We start from the raw sequence: 22,417 nt of genomic DNA on the forward strand, positions 1-22,417 counted from the left end.
AATGGCAAGTAATACTCACACCACAAAACTGCGAGGAAATCACAATCTCCAACAAGAGAGAATCCAACCATCTTCCAAAGACATTCAATCGCCTTACAATCGTTGAATCCACCCCCATCAACTCCCTGAGGGCCACCGTTGACCAGAAACTGAATTGGACCAGCCATATAAATACGATGGCTATAAGACCAGGTCAGCAGCTGGGAATTTGGTGGGGAGTCCAACGTCTGCCCACCACCTTCAAGGCACAAGGCCAGGGACGTGATGGAATACTCTACAATTGCCTGGATGAGTGCAGTGCCAATAACACTCAAGGACTGCAGCAGTTCAAGGCAGCAGTTCACCACCACTTTTTCCAGGACAATGGGGGGTGATTTGGCGTTGCCAGTGTTGCTCACATCCCATAATGAATAAGAAAGAGGAGAAATATCTTGTAAACAGAATCCATCTGAATTGAAGAATATGAAGGTGTCAGTCACATTCTCCAGAATACATGTGCCACCAAATAATGGGGTGGAAATGGAGGAAATTTATAGACAAATTAAAGGAAAGTAATTTAATAATTATACTTCTAGATATTAATTAACCAAAAACAGACTCAGATATGGAAAATGTTTATGATGGAAAAGGTGGAAAGATGTTTGGAACTGTATTCTCAATCAACATGCAACTACTCCAACAGAGGGAGGAAGCACTACTTGATCAGGTTCTGGGCACTGAAGCAACACGAACTAGCATTCTAGAAGTAAAAAAAACCTGGAAACGTTATATTCAATGCAGTTCAATGTAGGAATAGGAAAAGCATCAAGACTATGGATACTAAAAGGAAAAAATGAGATTGAACTAAGATGAAAAGGAACTTGTCTACATTAAGTGTCATAGAGGTCTACAGCACAGAAAAAGGCCCTTCGGCCTGTCAGGTCTGCACCGGTCAAACGAGCACCTAACTATTCTAATCCCATTTTCCAGCACTGGGCCCGTAGCTTTGTATGCCATGGCATCGCAAGTGCACATCCAAATACTTGTTAAATGTTATGAGGGTTTCTGCCTCACCACCCTTTCAGGCAGTGAGTTCCATATTCCCATCACCCTCTGGGCAAAAAAATTCTTCCTCACGTCCCCCCTAAACCTCCTGCCCCTTACCTTAAATCCCCTGGTTATTGATCCCTCCACGAAGGGGAAAAGTCCTTCCTGTCTACCCTATCTATGCCCCTCATAATTTTATACACCTCAATCATGTTCCCCCTCAATCTCCTCTGTTCCAAGGAAAATAACCCCAGTCAATCCAATCTCTCCTCATAACTAAAACTCTCCAGCCCAGGCAACATCCTGGTAAATCTCCTCAGTACTCTCTCTAGTGCAATCACATCCTTCCTATAATGCGGATTCCAGAACTGCACGCAATCCTCTAGCTGTGGCCTAACCAGCGTTTTATACAGTTCCAGCATAACCTCCCGGTTCTTATATTCTTATGCCTCGGCTAATAAAGGCAAGTATCCCATATGCCTTCTTAACCACATTATCTACCTGTCCTGCTACCTTAAGGGACGGGTGGACATGCACATCAAGGTCCCTCTGATCCTCGGTGCTTCCCAGGGTCCTACCATTCATAGTGTATTCCCATGCCTTGTTTGTCCTGTCCAAGTGCAGCACCTCACACTTACCGGATTAAATTCCATTTGCCACTGATCAGCCCATCTGACCAGTCCGTCAAAATCCTGCCGTCAGCTAAGGCCATCCTCCTCACTATTTACCACCCCACCAATTTTCGTGTCATCCGCGATCTTATTGATCAGCCCTCCTACATTCAAGCCTAAAATCATTTATATATACCACAAACAGCAAGGGACCCAACACCGATCCCTGCGGAACCCCAATGGACACAGGCATCCAGTCACAAAAACACCCCTCGACCATCACCCTCTGCTTCCTGCCACTCAGCCAATTCTGGATCCAATTTGCCAAATTGCCTTGGATCCCATGGGCTCTTACCTTCATTATCAGTCTCCCATGCGGGACCTTATCAAAAGCCTTGCTGATGTCCAAGTAGACTACATCAAATGCATTGCCCTCATCAACACACCTGGTCACCTCTTCAAAAAATTCAATCAAATTGGTCAGATATGACCTCCCCTTAACAAAACCATGCTGACTGCCCTTGATTAATCTCTGCCTCTCAAAGTGTAGATTAATTCTTGAAAATTGAAATATTAAAAATTATTGCCAGTGCCCCTGCTATCTCCTCCATTGCCTCATTCAACAGCCTGGGATACATTTCATCTGGGCCTGGAGATTTATCTACTTTTAACCCTGCCAGACCACTTAGAACCTCCTCCCTTTCTATGCTAATTTCTTTTAATTATATCACAGTCCTTCTGCCTGATTTCCAAACCCACATCATCCCTCTCACTTGTGAACACCGACACAAAGTATTCATTTAGAACCCTACCTACGTCTTCCAGCTCCACACACAAATTACCACTACAGTGGGCCCTACTCTTTCCCTAGTTATCCTCTTACTCTTAATGTACTTGTAAAAATAACTTGGGATTTTCCTTTATTTGACCTGCCAATGTTTTTACATGCCCCCTTTTTGCTCTCCTAATTTCCTTTTAAAGTTCACCCTTACACATTCTATACTCCTCTAGGGCATCCGCTGTTTTGAGCCCTCAGTAACTGCCATAAGCCTCCCCTTTTCTGTGGAAATAAAAATACCAAAAAGAACCAGCATTCAAAAAATTGCATTATTTAAACAGCAGATACAAAGGAAACAAATCAGGTATACTCTAGTAAAGAAAAAATAGTGCAATGTAGGCTGGGATTTCATGGGTGAACAGAGCAAGGTCCTTTTTTTAAATTTTAAAAGCATTTGGCACTTAACAGGCACATTAGAAAAATGAAAGCCATGACAAAAATGACTATAGGAAAGGTACAAAACGGAAAATTACAAAGGCTGAGTACCCAAAAAATACTCAAATACAAACATCAATAAAAAAGCTTTCTAGAGACACATTAGTGGTGAGAGGTAGTTATGGTGGGGAGGCCAGTAAGAAATGAAGTAGGCAAACTTGAAGCAGAGTGAGAGATGGCCAAGAGGTGTTTATTGGGATTGTGGAACCACATGAAGGTAGGCAGAAAAAGGGTGTTACTATTCAAAGAGAAATGGTACTGAAGAAACTACTCAAACATCAGGCTGGCAAATTATAGGGATTTGATTGTTTACAGAAGATCGAACTATAAATTTCCAAAATTTAGTGCCAAGGAAACTGTGCTAGAGAACTAGAATAATTGGTCAGGTGGTCTTGTTTCAGTTGTTGGTAAACTATTAGTTGGGAATCGAATAGAATCAAAACAGAATCAAATAATTGGATAAACAAGTTTCAAGAGGGGTAACATTTTTAATTATTTCATAGTGTGTGGGTGTCGCTGGTAAGGCCAGTGCTTGTTGCCCATCCCTAACTGCCCTTGAACTGAATGGACCCATCCCTAACTGCCCTTGAACTGAATGGACATTTCAGAGGGCAGTTAAGAGTCAACCATATTACTGATGTGGTTGACCACAAGCCACTGTTTATGCATTGCTGTGGGTCTGGAGTCACATGTAGGCCAGACCAGATAAGGATGGTAGATTTCCAGATGGGTTTTTACAACAATCGACAATGGTCACCTTTCGATTCCAGATTTATTAATTGAATTTAAATTCCACCAGCTGCCATCGTGGGATTTGAACCCATGTCCCCAGAGCATTAGCCTAGGCCTCTGGATTACTCATCCAGTGACATTACCACTATGCCACTGTCTTCCTCCATGGGTATGCTGGGATATAGAATCTGTTTTATAATTCCTGATCACTCTTGCACCTCCAACCTCCCTCTTTGTCAAAACATTTTTTTTGCCTTTCATTGTTCCTCCAATGCTCAGTGCTTCTGTGAATTTCTTCTCTTACTCCTTTTCTAAGCTCCAAAGACACTTTTTACACATTGTTCCTCCTCTCTGCATCCACAATGTGAGGTCAAAGTTTATTGTGCCTTTTTAATTCTCAGAACCTCAAAACTGTAGAATGCATTACCTTCCTCAGCCTACCCTTTCTCTTGTAATCATCTCTTTTATAACCCAAGCTTTGCATCATCTAAATTTTATTTTCTGATATACCCATTATCTACTGTTTTTAAATTTGGTGGCATCCTCCAAAATAAGCACTGGGCATCACCTTAGTTTCTCATGAAAAATCTTCGAACTAAAAGTGGCTCTGATTAAACATAAAAGACGATCTAATGTGACTTGGTCTGTTTCTAGGGCAACACAGTGGAACAGTAGTGAGATACAAAAAACCCCGAAGCATTCCAACATGATGGCATTGGTAATCACAAAAAATAAGTTTTTTAAAAATAAGTACTAAAACCACAATAATAATTAAGCTGAAGGTGTAGTTCAGCATGAAACCTCGCATACAGATATGAGGCATTAGGATTATAAACAATAAAAGCAAAAGACAAAATTAAATTAACAGTACATGGTCAAGTGGTCTTCATCTACATTGTCATTTCTATGATTCTAAAAATGGTTTCACAAATATCCAACTTTGTTTTAAAAAATTCTTTGTTTATTCTTAAAATGTGCTTTAAACACCCTGAAAGCTTCTCAATGTCTTCCAAAAGTGCTGTTAATGAAAGGGCACAAGAGAGTATATGGGATTCTGAGAATCATCATAATCATTAGGAGACAGAGAGCAGAAGAATCTGGTGAGTGTCAGGAGACACAAAGATGATGTACAGGTAAAATTGCTGGGAAACATCAAGCAACTGCTACTTTAAACACTGCTTAGATGTTTATTTCTAGTTTTTTGAAATAACTTGGTTTATGATCAAAATATTCTCTTCAAGAACAAATACCTTATGTGCAGGAATAAGGTTGATAAGAATGGAGTCCAGTAGGTCCTGAGTTACTCCATCTCCTTCCATGATGATAGAACTCATCAAATCCAACATGTGCATCTGAACCTTCTGATTGTGGCTGTTGCTGAGATAAAAATATGTTCAAATGGTTACTGACTGCAGAACTACCTCTACAGTTCAAGTGGAATTCCTCATTCTGCAAATAGGGGTAATAGTGCATTGCATGATAGCAGACACTGTCTCCTGTAGTCAGTCAGATTTGGGAATAGTATTATCTGAAAAAACCTCAGGGTGAACATATGAACATTTTTTAATACAAATTTCAGAAGCTGCACAAATTCATCATTTTTGTTTTCATTGAGTGGCATTTTACCTTGCGAGTAAACCTTGTTAATTGATTGGAACAGGTCGGGTTCCTATTATATTATCACTGGAGATAAATATTTGATCAGCATTCCTGATGCTTTTAGCACAAATAAAATCAAAAGTATATATGCACATCTATTCAATGGATTAAATGATTTAACACTGACTTACAATTAGCAGAAAAACTTATTTAGAAGTTGAGAAATTATCTTTTAGAGAAAATAGTAACCTAAACTAAAACCTGCACCATCAATTGTGCCAGGCATGGATAATTTAACAACTCCAACTTGCTCTTTGACGTCAGCTCTAGATGACAAAACTGCCAAAAAGAACATTATTCAGTAATTTTCAGTTTTATTTTGCCTTTGAACACACATGAAATATTTAATGGAAGCCATTAAACTGGAGGGGAAAATAATTCTTCAGTCACTAAGCTTCATTTGGACTGAATATTTGAAAAATAACTGAATAAATGGCATGACTGTTTTAAGGCATATCAGAAAGGTGAGCAATTCAATGATCACAACAACACACATCATGTCGCAGTATTCAAGGGGAAGAACTATTTAAATACTTCTGTTAACTTGAAATACCGATTTCCTGAAACTATCATGGTTACATGGAGGGAAACTGAAAAATCATTGAGATGAAAAGCAATTTAAAAATGGTATTGGAATTTCAGCATTCACCGTACAAATACACTTGCTAAAATATCAGCACTGCGAGTGTACCTACACCACATGGATTGCAGCGGTTCAAGAAGGCAGCTCACCACCGCCTTCTCAAGGGAAACTGGGGATGGGCAATAAACGCTGGCCCAGCCAGCGAAGCCCACATCCCACAAATGAATAACAAAAATATGGCTCAGCCCCAATAAACCAATAAATTTGTCCAATGTACTGCAAAGCCAGACAAGTCAGAAGGTGCCAACTTTGATTCTCAGTCTGCCCTGAGAGAGCCTGGACTGAGCTTGAGGACAACAGAAATCCAAGCATCGATTATGGGTCAAAAAAACCCGAATCCAATTTTTATCTGGCTGGGCTGATATTTATCAAATTATACAAAAGTTGTGTGCCCAACACATATCCAGAGTTCACCCTTAATACAGCTACAAGCAAAAGAAAGCTAATAATTTGCTCCTGCTTTTATTTGATTTTCAAAAGGAAATATGAAGAAACACTTAATACACTTAAAACTCTTACTTAATGACTGAGAAGAGGGTCCTGAACAGCTGTATAAAAATCTCATTACAATCTTCAAGCTCAAAACAAATGTTATACGACTTCACCCACGCCAGGTTCTGTGGAATAAAATAACATTAGCAAGTTTACTATTATCAAGTATAGAATTAAAAGAGATTATTCAGTGTCTGGAGTATACATAGCTCCAAAATAGATTGTCAAAATATTATTTGCAAATTGAACAGCATAAACTACAAATATTAGTGCTCCTCAGAGTTCTAAGTGGGTATGTAATGCAAACATGGTACCAACATCATCCACTATTTTAAAAATGAGTCTCCCAGAATGTTACTCAGTATGGCTGAGATTTGAAACTCAGGGCAGCAGTGAGCAAATCTATACCATTGTGTTCAATTTTTTTTCATGGATTAAATGCACACTAGTATATAAAACCATGTGAACCAAGAAATGTCACATGGAAGCGGTTTAGAGATGGGAATAATTCTAGAGCAAAGTGCCCAAAAACTATAGTTATTGGGAATTGTATGATTCCAATCCATCAAACTTCACCGGAACTGAAGTGAACTAAAGCATTGGCTGATCCTTGAACCAAAATCTGAAATTTAATAAAACTATTGGCAATAAAAAAAAAGATTTTTTATAAATACGTAAAGAGCAGAGGATAACTAAAGAAAGAGTGGGGCCTCTTAAGAACCATAAGGGTAACCTGTGTGTGGAGGGGGAGGATGTTGGTATGGTTCTTTCACATAACAGAGGGACTATATAGATACTGCAATCAGCGAGGAGTATGGAATATTAAATTAAATTATCATAATGAGAGAGGTGCATTAAGGGTTCCAAAACCTTGCAGAGTGGATGGATGTCCAGACCCAGATAAAACATACCTTGGCTGTTAAGGGAAGCAAAAGAAGATACACGAAGGCTCTGATAGTCATTTTTCAATTCTCTCCAGTTACTGAATATGGCAGTGGACAACTGGAGGACTGCCAACGTTGTACCATTGTTTAAAATGGGATAGAGTGAGTAATTAGAGGCTCACCAGCCAAACTTTGGTAGAGGGAAAATTATTGGCAAAAAATTCTGAGGGACAGTGGGGAAAATGCTAGAGTTTATTATAAAAGACATGGTGATAGAACACTTGGAAAGCATTAACGGGATTAGACAAAGTCAGCATGGGTTTATGAAAGGAAAATCATGCTTAACTAATCTACTGGAGTTTTTTGAGGGTGTAACTAGTAGAATAGATAAGGGAGAACTAGTGGATGTGATGTATTTGGATTTCAAGACGGCTTTTGATAAGGTCCCACGTAAGAGGCTCGTGGGCAAAGTTAAAGCACATAGCACTGGGGGTAATATACTGGCATGGATTGAGAATTGGTTGACAGATCAGAAACAGAGTGTGGGAATAAATAGTTCTTTCTCCGGGTGGCAGGCGGTGATTAGTGGTATACTGCAGGGATCAGTGCTTGGGCCCCAGCACGATATATATGAATGACTTGGATGAGGGAACCAAATGCAATATTTTCAAGTTTGCTGACGACACAAAACTGGGCGGCGTTGTGAGGATGCAGCAAGGAGGCTTCAGGGCAATTTAGACAAGTTGTGTGTGTGGGCAAACAAGATGCAGTATAATGTGGATAAATGTGAAATTATATGCTTTGGCGTGAAAAACAAAGGCAGGGTATTATTTAAATGATGGTATATTGGGAAATGTGGACGTACAAAAGGATCGGGGTGTCCTTGTACACCAGTTAATGAAAGTAAATAGGCAGGTGCAGCAAGCAATTAGGAAGGCAAATGGTATGTTAGCATTCATTGCAAAAGGATTTGAGTTCAGAAGTAGAGATGTCTTACTGCAGTTATACAGGGCCTTGGTGAGACCGCACCTGGAGTACTGTGTGCAGGTTTGGTCTCCCTACCTAAGAAAGGATATACTTGCCATAGAGAGCGTGCAGCAAAGGTTCACTAGGCTGATACTGGGAATGGCAGGACTGTCATATGAGGAGAGGTTGGTTCGACTGGGTCTGTATTCACTAGAGTTTAGGAGAATGAGAGGGGATCTGATTGAAACGTATAAAATTCTAACAGAGCTAGACAGGCTAGATGCAGGGAGGATGTTTCCCCTGGTTGGGGAGTCAAGAACCAGGTTGCCACAGTCTCAGGATACTGAGGGCAGGCCATTGAGGACTGAGATGAGGAAAAATTTCTTCACTCAGAGGGTGGTCAACCTGTGGAATTCTCTACCACAGCAGGCTGTGGAGGCCAGGGCACTGAGCATATTCAAGAAAGGAATTGATAAATTTTTGGATATAAGGAGCATTGAGGGGTATCGAGAGAAAGCGGGAATATGGCACTGAGTTAGCGGGTCAGCCATGATCATATTGAATGGCGGAGCAGGCTCGAAGGGCTGAATGGTCTACGCCTATTCCTATTTCTTATGTTCTTATGGTAGAGGCAGAAACTCATAACATTTAAAAAGTACTTGGATGTGCATTTGAAGTGCTGTCACCTATAAAGCTGCAGATCAAGAACTGCAAAGTGTGATTAGGCTGCATGGCTACTTGCCAACCGACATGGACACACTGGCCTTCTGTGCCATAAATTTTCAGGTTTCTATGAGTTCATGATAAGTATAGCAAACTTCAAAGAGTTGAGAAATAAACTGACAAAAGTAAACTAGGCTGCACTGTTGCTAGTTAAAGTGGCAATAAGTGGGAAGTATTTGGTGCAATCCAAATCTGGGAAGTACCCGTACAATGCAATAGCTACATTTATGCAGAGATGAAACCATGATTAACAAATAAGTCGCGCTAAAAGGAAACGCTTACACAAATGTAAGAGTGAAAATCCAGCAGACTGGGACAGCTATAAAAAGCAAAGTACAATAAGGTGCATAGAAAACATAGAAAAACACTCCAAGAGATATCAAGCTGATCGCAAAAGTTTTATAATTAAAAGAGAGCAGTAAATTAGATTGCGTGCTCATTAAAGACAGATGGAGGAGAGGCTATAATGAAAAAGACTTGCACTCATTTTTCACTTTTCAAGTCTCAAAGCACTTTTTCTCATGGAGTGAGAGAATCACTGGCGAGGACAGCATTTGTTGCTCAACCCCAATTGCCCTCAAGGTGGTAAAGGTGTTGATGAGCCACTTTCTTTAACAACTGCAGTTCATCTGGTGTAAGTACACCCACACTGCAGTTAGGTCGGGTGTTCCAGGTTTTTGACCCAGTGACACTGTAGGAATGGCAATTTAGTTCCAATCAGGATGGTGTGGGGCTTGGGGGATGGAATTTGCAGGTGATGTTCCCATGCATCTGCTGTCTTTGTCCTTCCAGGTGGCAGCGATCACTTTGCTGCCAATGAAGTACTTTTGAATTGCTCACCACCGTAATGTGGTGCAATGTAGGAAATCCGACAGCCAATTTGCTGGCAGCAAACTCCCACAAAACAGCAATGTGATAATAACCAGACAATCTGTTTTTGTGATATTGATTGAGGGATAAATATTGGCCAGAACACCAGGAATAACTTTCCTACTCTTCTTCAAAATCGTGCCATCGTATCTTTTATATCCACCTGAGCGGGCAGATGGGGCCTTGGCTTAACGTTTCATTTGAAAAACGGCACCTCTTACAGTGCAGCATTCTCTTAGAATGCACCGGAGTGTCAATCTTGATTTTTATGCTCAATCCCCGAAGTGGGTCTTGAATGTGGAACCTTGTGACTGAAGAGGCAAAAGTGCAACCAACTGAGCCACAGCTGACAATTAAGAAGAAAATTGGAATCCTGTTAAAATGAGTGGTTTGTATATTTTCACAGAACAGAAAGATGAATAAAAAAACTCAGGCGGGTTGTCTTAGGAGGAAAGGTTGGACAGGCTAGACTTGTATCCGCTTGAGTTTGGAAAAGTAAGAGGCGGCCTGATTGAAACATATAAGATCCTGAGGGGTCTTGACAGGGTGGATGTGGAGAGGATGTTTCCTCTTGTGGGAGAATCTAGAACTAGGGGTCACAGTTTAAAAATAAGGGGTTGCTCATTTAAGACAGAGATGAAGAGAAATTCTTTTCCCTCAGGGGGTTGAGTGCCTTTGGAACTCCCTTCCTCAAATGGCAGTGTAGCAGGGTCTTTGAATATTTTTAAGGCTGAGCAAGATAGATTCTTGATTAACAAGGGGGTGAAAGGTTATCAGGGGTAGGCTATCAGATCAGCCATAATCTTATTGAATGGCGGAGCAGGTTTGAGGAGCTGAGTAGCCTACTCCTGCTCCATGTTCATATGTAGAATTTAGTAGTGTGTCACTTGCATATACAGCTCAATGTAGGAATGTATCTATGAAGAAAATGTAACCAATGAGTTTTAAGATGAGATTTAACATATAATTAACATGAGTAGATATGCCTGAGAGTCTGTTTTGACAATCTTTATTGATTACGAGGGAAAAAAAAGTACCTCTATTTCTTCAGATGGTCAGAAAGAGATTTGGAAATTACTTTGAGCATTTTTCCTGGATTTGTTCTTGTTTGAATGCAATAGAGCCCCCAACGACTTTATAAATGCTTCCATAAAACCTCATAATTCATGTTATTATTCCATATACACGATGCAATGGTATTAAGTTCTATTAAATTAAAATCTGACATACTGATGAAAAATCAATCTGAAACATTAACTCTGCTTCTCTCTCAATTGCTGCCTGACCTGTCCTAATATTTCCAGAATTCTCTTTTATTTCAGATTTCCACCAGCCAACAATATTTGCTTTGGTCTTCTATGTAGTGAAGGTAAAACTCAGTTTTAATTCAGGAATTATGTTGGGTCACATGTATTGCTTGTAGTTTTCAAGATCGGATACACAAACAGTTCAATCACCTGTTTTCATCAAGACTAATTTATCTGGATCAAAACTCTATAGAAGTCTTTTCTACTTATTGGGTATAAAGAGAGGCATTTTGATCCATGAAAATTTATTCCTAAAGATCCCCACCACCCCCATCTCAGTAACCAGCTACATTTTGGATGTCTTAATGTTTTTTCCTCACAATCACCTGGTAGCTTATTTGAAAGGTTTATAATGTCCTTAGAACGCTTCTTCCTGATGTCAACTTTAAGTACATCTTTCACTATATCTAAATGTGTGTCCTCTGGTCATACTTCCCAGACTTACTTTGAAGTGATATTCAGGATTTTCGTTAATGATGTCCTCTCTCAAACACTCGTTCTAGACTGTAGACTTGAACTTCTCCAATGCTATGAAGGGGTTCCAGAAGACAGTCACATGAATTCCATTAGCTATGACTAAATATGAGGGGCTTTTTGAATTTTCACTGATTTCTTTCAGAGAGCTCACTTTCAACTTAGTTACAGCTACAATTTAAAAAAATTAGAATTTACATTCAGAATAGAATTCTTACTGTGTGAACAGTGAATTGTTTTCAAGTGTGATATATATGCTTGATTAATGTTAACACAGGTTGAAGTAGCTTACCTCTAATAAATAAAAGTATCTATTAAACTGCGGACTTTTGGTATCTTCCAATCCTTTCAGCTGCCGTGTAATGAACATGAAAATGTCCTGTCCACACAGAAAAAAAGCATAATTTAACAAATTATGCAAAAGCAGTTTAAAATACTCCTGAAAGATCCATGGTAAAACAATGTTACATTCCAATTTGCAGCACTCTGAAAGTTGCATTTGTGGTGTAATATCTGCATAAAATATAGACTTTTAGAAATCCAAACTAAAATGTCAAAATAGTGAGCTATAAATTGCACAGACTTTTGTAATAAATACTGCAATGCAAAATCATGTTGTTAAAAATAAGTGCAAATGTGAGACACTTAGAAATAAAAAGGCCACTAATGGCAAGGCTCTGCTTCTTCCAGGAACTTATTAAAATTTGTTGGGTCATGCAGTTTCATATTACAACTGTACAAAGATGGTTCCATTTTATTATGGGCTAAAGAGATCCCAAAATAATGTCAATGTGTAACCGTGAGAACAAAGTAAACAATAACAAAAAATTACATCTCATACTTTAAAGCTATGGCTTCTCAGTGCAGCAGAGTGAAACATCGCATGCTTATCTACAGTGCGATGCAACATAGCTTCTTGTCCACATTTTCTGATATCAGTCACGCAATGAAGAAAATTAAACAGACATAAATGACTTTGCCACAGGGAAATAAGAGAATCCACCCTAATTTCCCCCCCACAGATCCCCTACTAGTTGAATTGACATCGTGGCAACAAGTCTCCTATCCACACCTTCAGCCAAGCATGATAACTGGCATTAAGAGAGCTGAAAGTAGACATCATAAAAATATAATTAAATATGGAGACAGAAAACTGCAAACAATGGAAATATACAGCAGCCCAATCAGTCTCCCAAAAAAGGCAAGTTACTTTTTTGGTTAGAGGTGCTCACCCAAATCAAAAACAAAAAACAAATCCCATAAGCAAGATACTCCTAATTGGAGAAATTAACAGATTGAACAACTTGCAAACTGCTTAATAAAAAAGCAGAACACTTTTGCATGACAAAAAATTATTTCAGCGAGGCAACAGAAAGACAGAGAAGAATTTAAAAAGTCAAACAGCTAAGACAGTAAACAAAAAATGGCTTGGCAATGATTCACACAAGGAAAAAGAAAGAAAATGAGAGTAGGAAATAATCCACCCAAATGCAGATCTGAAATGAAAAAAGAGATATGCTGAATGCACACAGACTTCCAAATCCTAAACAGAAAATAATAAAGTAGGCACTCCAAACTATGCTCTTGCTAACTATCCACATTCAAAACATAAAACCCTCACCTCCCGGCGCAAGTCACATACACCACAAAAGCAATAAATATCCTGCTGTTAAAAAATAAAGGGGGAAATACCCAGGGTTATTATTAGATACTGTTCCTGACTGTTGTTGATGAGAACAGGGCAGGAGGCTGAAGACAAAGATTGGACAATGGGAGGGAAATTTCAAGTGGCAAATTATAGAGATCAGGATTGCACTTATGGACAGAGATGTTCAGCAAAGCAGTTACCTAATCTACATTTCGAGTACATAAAAGTGGCCACAATATGAAGAACGAAACAGAGTACCATACAGCTATCCCTCATTTAGCAGGCCTAATATATTCCCTAAAAATTGTGTGCAAAATGAAAACACACTAAAAGAAAATATTTTTCCCATAAGAACATTGGAAATATGGATGGATTACATTCCTGATCTATAATTTTTAAATTAAGCTGCGAGGTAACTGACTCCGGGTGTGAGCTGGCTGACTCTGGCTGCTCCTTCTGTCAGCAACACTGATTTGCTGTAGTGCAAAATGGGAAATGGCAGAAAAGCTACCAGGTCTCGGCCTCTACCTCACCCCAGCAACATGCTGCTGGCTGGCAGCAGCACGGACGCAGAGAGGATGAGGAGAGAATGCCAGGTTCGCTGTCCGGGATCAGGTCTGGAGTCCCAATAACTTTACTGGTCCTTAGTGGGCAGGGTTCCGGGAAGACAGCAAGCCTGGCTTGGCCAGAGTTACTACTGGGAGAGCCCAGAGTGGCCACGGGCAAACAGCCCAGGCAAGGGGACAGGGACAGAAAGATTTGTCCCACTGGGAGAGGCCATCCCATCAGGACAGCTCAGGAATCCTTCCCATTCCAGCAGCAGAGACTGAGAATCCATCTCTGCTCCATCAGCAGAGTTCATATCCCACGACAATGGCTGAGGAATTTAAATCTAATTATTTAAATCAATCTGAGCTAAAAAGCCAATATCAGAAATGCTGACTATGAAACAACAGAATTGTTGTAAAAATTCATATGATTCAGTAGTGATCTTTTGGCAAAGAAGTCTGCTGTCCTTATCCAGACTAACCTAAACGTGACTCCAAACCCACAGCAATGTGGTTGACTCTGAGAACTCCTTGTAAAATGGTCGAGCAGTTGTCTCGAGGGCAGTTAGGGATGAACAATAAATGCTGGCTTAGACAGTCCTTCCCACATGCTGTGAATAAAAAAATCTGCCATGCTAAACATTCTCTCCCTCCCGAACTGGCACACCATGGATGCTGCGCATACCCATCTACAAGATGCACTGCAGCAACTCATCAAGGCTTTTTCAACAACACCTCCCAAACCTGTGACCTCTACCACCTAGAAGGATAAGGGCACCAGACACATGGGAATACCATCACCTGCTACTTCCCCTCCAAGTCACACAACATCCTGACTTAGAAATATATTGCCATTTCTTCATTGTTGCTGGGTCGTAGACCTGGAACTTCCTACTTCATAGCATTCTGCATGTGCCTACACCATCATGGCTACATAGGTTCACGGCAGCGCTTCACCACTACCTTCTCAAGGACAATTAGGGTTATGCAATAAATGCTGGCATTGCCAGCAACACCCACAGCCCATGAACAAATAAAAACTCTACTGCTCATCTGCTGACCCAAATCAAGTCCCAATCACCCATCATACTGCCCTTACTTTTATGAATACGGTTATGCAGTGGTTATATTACAAGTCTACTACTCCGGATAATTTGAATTCTAATCCCATCTTGGCAATTTGAGTATCTGAATATAGTTTTGAGAAATCTGCAATTGTCAGATTTTTGTAAAAACCCAACAAATGTCCTTCAAGGAAGGCAACATGCCATCCTTACCGAGTCTAACCTATAGGTGGCTCCAGTCTCACACCAATATAGTTGATGCTTAGCTGCCCCCTGCCAGTGAAGTGTATCAAAGCATAAGGAAAACAACATGGACTGTAGTAGGGCAACTAAGGATGGACAATCAGTCTCAACAGCATCGCCCACATCTCAAGCAGGAATAAAAAGCAGATCTAGGTTAAGTCATATCTGGAGTATTGTGTGCAGGTTTTGCCTCCATACTGAAGCTCTGGAGATTTGTCCACACAAATGTATTATGAATTTTATCAGAATTGAGGATGTGACTATCAATAATAGATTGAACCATCTGGAGTTCTTTTCTCTACAAAAGAAAAGGCTAATAGTAAACCTGCAAGCAATCTCTCAAGTTATGTAAGGGCTCAATATGGTAAATGTGCAGGCAGACTGAGGCAAGGAAAAAGAGGCATAAATGTATGATAACCAGAAGATGAAATCAAGAACATAAGAGCAATGTGGAACATGGTGCCACATGGAGTGCTGACACATACATCATTGATGCATTTAACGAGTGCCTGTGACTCTGTCTGAACACGTATCAAGAAGGGGGGAATAGAATAGCAGGGTGGGATGAATAGAATAGCAGGGTGGGATGAATAGAATAGCAGGGTGGGATGAATAGAATAGCAGGGTGGGATGAATAGAATAGCAGGGTGGGATGAATAGAATAGCAGGGTGGGATGAATAGAATAGCAGGGTGGGATGAATAGAATAGCAGGGTGGGATGAATAGAATAGCAGGGTGAGATGAATAGAATAGCAGGGTGGGATGAATAGAATAGCAGGGTGGGATGAATAGAATAGCAGGGTGGGATGAATAGAATAGCAGGGTGGGATGAATAGAATAGCAGGGTGGGATGAATAGAATAGCAGGGTGGGATGAATAGAATAGCAGGGTGGGATGAATAGAATAGCAGGGTGGGATGAATAGAATAGCAGGGTGGGATGAATAGAATAGCAGGGTGGGATGAATAGAATAGCAGGGTGGGATGAATAGAATAGCAGGGTGGGATGAATAGAATAGCAGGGTGGGATGAATAGAATAGCAGGGTGGGATGAATAGAATAGCAGGGTGGGATGAAGTATGGAGCAGAGGGAGGTTTGTGTTGAGTATCAAATTGGGTTGGAAAATTTGAATCATTGTTTCCATGTAATGTAGTATCTATGGAAGCGCATTATAAGGTTTGGATTCCAACCTCCTGAATCAGTCATCAACAGAGCCAGATTTAAACTCATTTCAATTACCACAATTGTTTGTAGAAAGTCAAAAGTCAATACAGTTATCATGTGGCTGATTTACCGTTGCATTAGAGATAAAAACCTAATGTTCAGAATCTGGGGGAAATAGGTACTTATGAAACGTAAGTCTTCTGAGTAAAATTCACCCTCTACAAACCACAGAATGACTCATCTTGATAAGTTTTGGGGTAACAAAATAACAAAGTTACATGAAAATATCATGTTGCAGATAGGTTAGGGCACATAATTAAAAGAAACACAACATAATACAGCACAAAAGATGCCATTCAGCCCATCGGGCTTATACTGGCTCTTTGAAAGAGCTATCCACCTAGTCCCACTCCCCTGCTCTTTTCCCGTAGTCCTACAAGTTTTTCCATTCAAGTATTTAATAGAATATAGTCTCCAAATCCTTTATGCTGTTACTCAAAAGCCCAGCACTTAAATGAACTATCCTCTTCCCCAAAATGTACCCACAAATGGCCTGTGCAAATGAATGTATGGAAGCATAGCATGAAAGTTGCAGATAACTCAAACAGCCTTCCTCATTTTGCATTACACACACACTGCGTGATATAACAAACAGTACAAAATTAGGGCAAGAGTTGCCACTGCATAAAAGTCAAAACATGTGCTATCAAGACATCAGGTATCATGTACTGCAGTTAAACATGGACACTGCTATTTAGGAATTCTGAGAGAATTTTTCCATGTAAGAGACTACGACATATTATAATTCGGAATAAAAACAGAAAATGCTGGAAATGCTCAGCTGGTCTGACAGCAGTGGTCAAAATATATTTTTCTCCAAGGGCTCTTTTTGGCCTTTTCTCGAGGGTTACTTTCTGGTTTTCAGTGACTCCTATTTCATTCTCACTAACATCTTTAATTGGTGATGCTGTCACATAGTAACTTTATCTTCTGTATGTGTGTTTATTCCTCCTGCACTTGGAAGCAGCTTCAACAAGAAACTTTCAGAAGGATATGAGATAAATATCTGATGGGTAAAAAAAATTGTAAAGCTATGGAACAGAGCCAGGGACAAGAACTGTTTGGATAACGACTTTGCATAGACAAAATGGGTCAAATGGCCTCCACTGTGCTGCAGAATTCTATGTGATACTTACATCTGGTCTAGTCACCATTTCATGCCAATCACAGATTCTATCTCTGGAGGAACAGCATGAGTGGGAGAGAGGGAACCTATGATTGGAGGAGCTGGAGCAGCGAGCATGGGAGAGACAGAGTCTGTGATTAGTGAAGCAGCGACTTAAAGATTCTGTCTCTCCCACGCTTGCTGTTCTTCCAATCAAACTCTGCACTGTTTTCCTGCTCCCGGGAAGTCTATACCTGCAATTATTCAGCCCCATTTGGATCGAGGAGGAGACCCCAGTTTGCTTTCTCATGGGCTAACTGACAAGGAAGGTGAATTCACCCTCCAGCTGGGTGTATTTTGAACCCGGTCTGGCAGTCTAAGTGGAGAGATATCATCAGCCACATTCCTGCCCTCCACCCTATCACAGACCTTTGTTCTGCTTGCCACCCTACCCCACCCCCCCTTTCACTTGCTCAAATCCTATTACATTTCTAATTTTTCCCAGTTCTAATGAACCTGAACCGTTAAATGTTTCTCTCTTCACAGGTGTTGCCAGACCTGCTAAGTATTTCCAACATTTTGTTTTTCCTTCAAATTTCCAGCATTTGCAGTATTTTGCTTTTATTTTTCAGAATTGCAATCCGGTTAACAGTTACAGAATAAACCCTGAAATATTTTACCTGATAACATTTTTCTCAAAGTGCATTAGCCAGAGCCTACATCCAAGGCTCTAGGGAAACCATAACAGAAAACAAATACACAACTGGATTAAATGTAACATAATATATAAATAGTCATTTGGTAGTATAGAGCTTGACTATTGCTGAAAAAATACATTTTGTCAAAGCTTTTCATCTTGCACTCATCAGGACAATCACAAAAGTACCAATGTCAGGGGAAGCAACAACCATATGCTGAATGAGAAGAGACTGATTGGTTAGTAAGTGGAGTCTGATTGGTAGAGGTGTTGCCATGGAGAATACACAAATTCATGATGACTGACAATTAAGTGCCAAGCATTGTTCGCAATTTTAAACCTGGCAGCTTGACTCCGATTGGTCACGTCATTGCCCAAAGAATGAACCAGCAAATGGCTATCATTTATTTGGTTTATCTGAATCAGGCGCATGGGTGTACATGTTCTTTCTGTCTGCAAAGAACAGGGCCCTGTGTATTAATATGTGCAGCTTCCATTCCATGCAAATGCAAATGCACCACACTGCAAGCCTGGCTGACAATCTTAAATTGGCTCAGTGAAATATTTATAACAGTGAGGATTATTTAGCAAATTTTGTCCAATCACAGAAGCACATCTAATGTTGGACACTGTTTTGAGTTTTGCAAGCACGGGCTGGTTGGGTACAGTCTGTACCTTGCCCATTGCAAACAGCGGAAGGAACATGCTGTTTGATACAATCCGCCAGTCTTTGGGACATATGACCTACATTCCTAGCATCACATTGGCACTGAATTCATAGACCACATTGCTCATTTGTGTGATAGGCAGGTCGTTTTTTGGCTTGATGGCAGCATCCTGTTAGTGGCAAAAAGTATTTGTGTTGCTATTGTGTAGTAGCAGCGTAAAACAGCTAGCTTCACCTGTTGCTCAAATTTTCAAGATACCTTGCCCTTCCAGGGTGATCTGAGGTACACTGGGCACTTTTCAGGGCCAAAAGTGACAGCCTAAGGCCTGTTCATGAGTTTGTACAATATACAGTACAAAATGATCTGATCAGGGCAGCCATTATCCCACAGGATGTCTTTGATGTGCCCTATTTCAGCCACCGTTGCGGGAATCAGTATTCATCGAGCTTATGAACTTAGCAACTCGCGCAGTTGAGTTCAGCTTTAATGACACCATGTATGCCCAAATAGATGGTGTTGCCATGGGACCCCTCGAGGCCCAGCTCTCATAAACATCCTTGTTGGGTTCCATGAGAATCGTGTCTTTGATGAAATGACACCTAACCTCCTGCCATTTGCGCATTTCCGATGTGTGGATGATACGTTTGTTACATTTAAATCTGTAGCAGCATGTAATAATTTCCTTGCATGCCTTCATGGGTTCCACTTTGCACTTAAAATTCACCTTTGAAATGGAGCAATCAAATGAACTCCCCTTCTTTGATGCACTAGTTGAGCAATCTGCCAGGGGGTTCTCTATCACTGTCTACCACAGGCCTACTTTCACTGGTCAATACCCGTGCTGGGATTCTTACAGTTCCACATGCTATAAGATTGGTCTCAACAGCAACCTCATAAATAAGCTCCAAGCTATTTGCTCATCATGCAAGCTTGATGCTGAAATAGGGCGCATCAAAAACATCCTATGGGATGACTACCCTAATCAGATTATTTTGCGCTGTATATCTTGCAAACTCATGAACAGGCCTAAGGCTGTAACTTTCCGCTCTGAAAAGTACCCAGTCTACCTCAGATTACCCTGGAAGGGCAAGGTAACTCAAAAATTTGAACAACAGGTAAAGCTAGCTATTTCATGTCTTGCTACTGCATGGTAGCACAAGTGGTTTTTGCCATGAACAGGATGCTGCCGTCAAGCCTAAAAGGCTTTCTGGCTATCACATAAACAAGTAACGTGTTATATGAATTTCAGTGCCAGTGTTGTTAGGAATGCAGGCTGCAGGAAGCGGAGCGTGAGAGGAGTCGGGAGTTGAAAAGGAGAGCGAGAAGAGTCGGGAGTTGAAAAGGAGCTGGGAGAGGAGAGGTGGCTGAGGGACTTCGATGAGGAGGGAATGAGGTGATCCTTTTGAGTGCTGTGAGTACAGTCGGGTAAGTAGTTACTTCTTTTATCACTTATAGTTCTTAAGTTCTTATATTGTGGTTCATCGTTTGTAAGGGCTATATTCTGTAACAACGAGGAACAGGGAAGAAGGGCCCTAGAGTAATTGATATTATTTAATATTAAGTATCTTCCAAAAGGTATAATTTAATTTAAAGGGGTAAGTCATGGCAGGAGAGCTCAAATCCGTGGTGTGCTCCTCCTGCTTTATGTGGGAAGCCGGGAACATTTCCAGTGCCCGGGGCCAGCATATGTGCGGGAAGTGTCTCTAGCTGCCGCTCCTGGAAGCCCAGGTTTCGGAGCTAGAGCGGTGGCTAGGGACACTGTGGAGCATCCACGAGGCGGAGAGCATCGTGGATAGCATGTATAGAGAGCTGGTCACACCGCCGGCTAAGAGTCCACAGGCAGGAAGGGAATGGGTGACCACCAGGCAGAGCAAGAGGGCTAGGCAGGCAGTGCAGGCATCTCCTGTGGCTATTCCTCTGCAAAACGCAAAACAGATATACCGCTTTGGATACTGTTGGGGGTGGGGGGGGGGGGGGGGGGGGGGAAAGAGAGAGAAAGAGAGAGAAAGAGAGAGAGAGAGAGAGAGAGAGAGAGAGAGAGAGAGAGAGAGAGAGAGAGAGAGAGAGAGAAGCAGCAACAGCCAAATTCATCGCACCACAATTGGCTCTGCTGCACAGGGGAGGAGTAAAAAGTGTGGGAATGCAATAGTTATAGGGGATTCAATTGTAAGGGGAATAGATAGGCATTTCTGTGGCCGCAAATAAGGCTCCAGGATGGTATGTTGCCTCCCTGGCGCTAGGGTGAAGGATGTCTCAGAACGGCTACAGGACATCCTGAAGGGGGAGGGTGAACAACCAGTGGTCGTGGTACATATTGGTGGTACAAACAATATAGGTTAAAAAAAAGGGATATGGTCTTAAAAGCAGAACATAGGGAGTTAGGAAGTAAGTTGAAAAGTAGGACCTCAAAGGTAGTGATCTCAGGATTACTGCCAGTGCCACATGCTACTCAGAGTAGAAATCGCAGGATATATCGGATGAATACGTGGCTGAAGAGATGGTGTGAGGTGGAGGGTTTCAGACTCCTGGGACATTGGGACCAGTACAAACTGGACAGGACTGATGTCCTAGGGGGAATATTTGCTAGAGTGGTTAGGGAGGGTTTAAACTAAAATGGCAGGGGGATGGGAACCTATGCAAGGAGCCAGCGGAGGGGGAATCAAGGACAAGAACAAAAGACAGAAAGGGGAGTAAGAAAAGTGATAGGCAGAGAAATCAAGGGCAAGAATCAAACAGGGCCTCAGTGAAAAATAGTGGGAATAGGGCAAGTAATGTTAAAAAGACAAGCCTGAAGGCTTTGTGCAAGGTGCATTCGCAATTAAGTGGATGGATTAACCGCGCAAATAGATGTAAACAGTTATGATATAGTCGGGATTACGGAGACATGGCTGCAGGGTGACCAGGGATGGGAACTGAACATCCAGGGGTGTTCAGTATTTAGGAAGGGCAGACAAAAAGGAAAAGGCGGTGTAGTTGCATTGCTGGTTAAAGAGGAAATTAACACAAGAGTGAGGAAAGATATTAGCTCCAACGATATGGAATCTGTATGGGTAGAGCTGAGAAACACTAAGGGGCAAAAAACGTCAGTGGGGGTTGTAAATAGACCCACAAACTGTAGTGGTGATGTTGGGAACAGCATTAAACAGGAAATTAGAGATGCATGCAATAAAGGAACATCTGTAATTACGGGTGACTAATCTGCATATAGATTGGGCAAATCAAATTAGTAACAATACCGTAAAGGAGGAATTCCTGGAATGTATACGGGATGGTTTTCTGGACAAATACGTTGAGGAACCAACTAGAGAACAGGTCATCCTAGACCGGGTATTGTGTAATGAGAAAGGAATAATTGGCAATCTAGGTGTGCAAGGCCCCTTGGGGATGAGCGACCATAATATGATAGAATTCTTCATCAAGATGGAGAGTGACGTAGTTGATTCTGAGACTAAGGTCCTGAATCTTAATGGAGGAAACTACGATGGTATAAGGCACAAGTTGGCTATGATGGATTGGGAAACGTTACTTAAAGGGATGACAGTGGATAGGCAATGGCAAACG

At 41.0% G+C, this 22,417-nt stretch overlaps 1 protein-coding gene and 1 long non-coding RNA gene across 7 annotated transcripts in view; one reads left to right on the forward strand and one right to left on the reverse strand.

The window, feature by feature from the left end:
- LOC144683608 (uncharacterized) overlaps nucleotides 1–22,417 on the forward strand; it is a 559,012-nt gene that overhangs the window by 351,736 nt on the left and 184,859 nt on the right. The window lies entirely within an intron of this gene.
- Nucleotides 1–22,417, reverse strand: part of pds5a (PDS5 cohesin associated factor A) — a 244,986-nt gene that overhangs the window by 171,345 nt on the left and 51,224 nt on the right. For all 6 annotated transcript variants that reach the window (XM_078546583.1, XM_078546588.1, XM_078546568.1 and 3 more), the window contains 3 exons: nucleotides 11,953–12,039; nucleotides 6,464–6,561; nucleotides 4,893–5,019 (listed from right to left, as the gene is read on the reverse strand). In XM_078546583.1, coding sequence (XP_078402709.1) covers nucleotides 4,893–5,019; nucleotides 6,464–6,561; nucleotides 11,953–12,039 — 312 coding nt within the window. The remainder of the gene's footprint in view (nucleotides 1–4,892; nucleotides 5,020–6,463; nucleotides 6,562–11,952; nucleotides 12,040–22,417) is intronic.

The sequence above is a fragment of the Cetorhinus maximus genome, chromosome 1, assembly GCF_964194155.1.
Source record: "Cetorhinus maximus chromosome 1, sCetMax3.hap1.1, whole genome shotgun sequence".
Classification (NCBI taxonomy): Eukaryota; Metazoa; Chordata; class Chondrichthyes; order Lamniformes; family Cetorhinidae; genus Cetorhinus; species Cetorhinus maximus.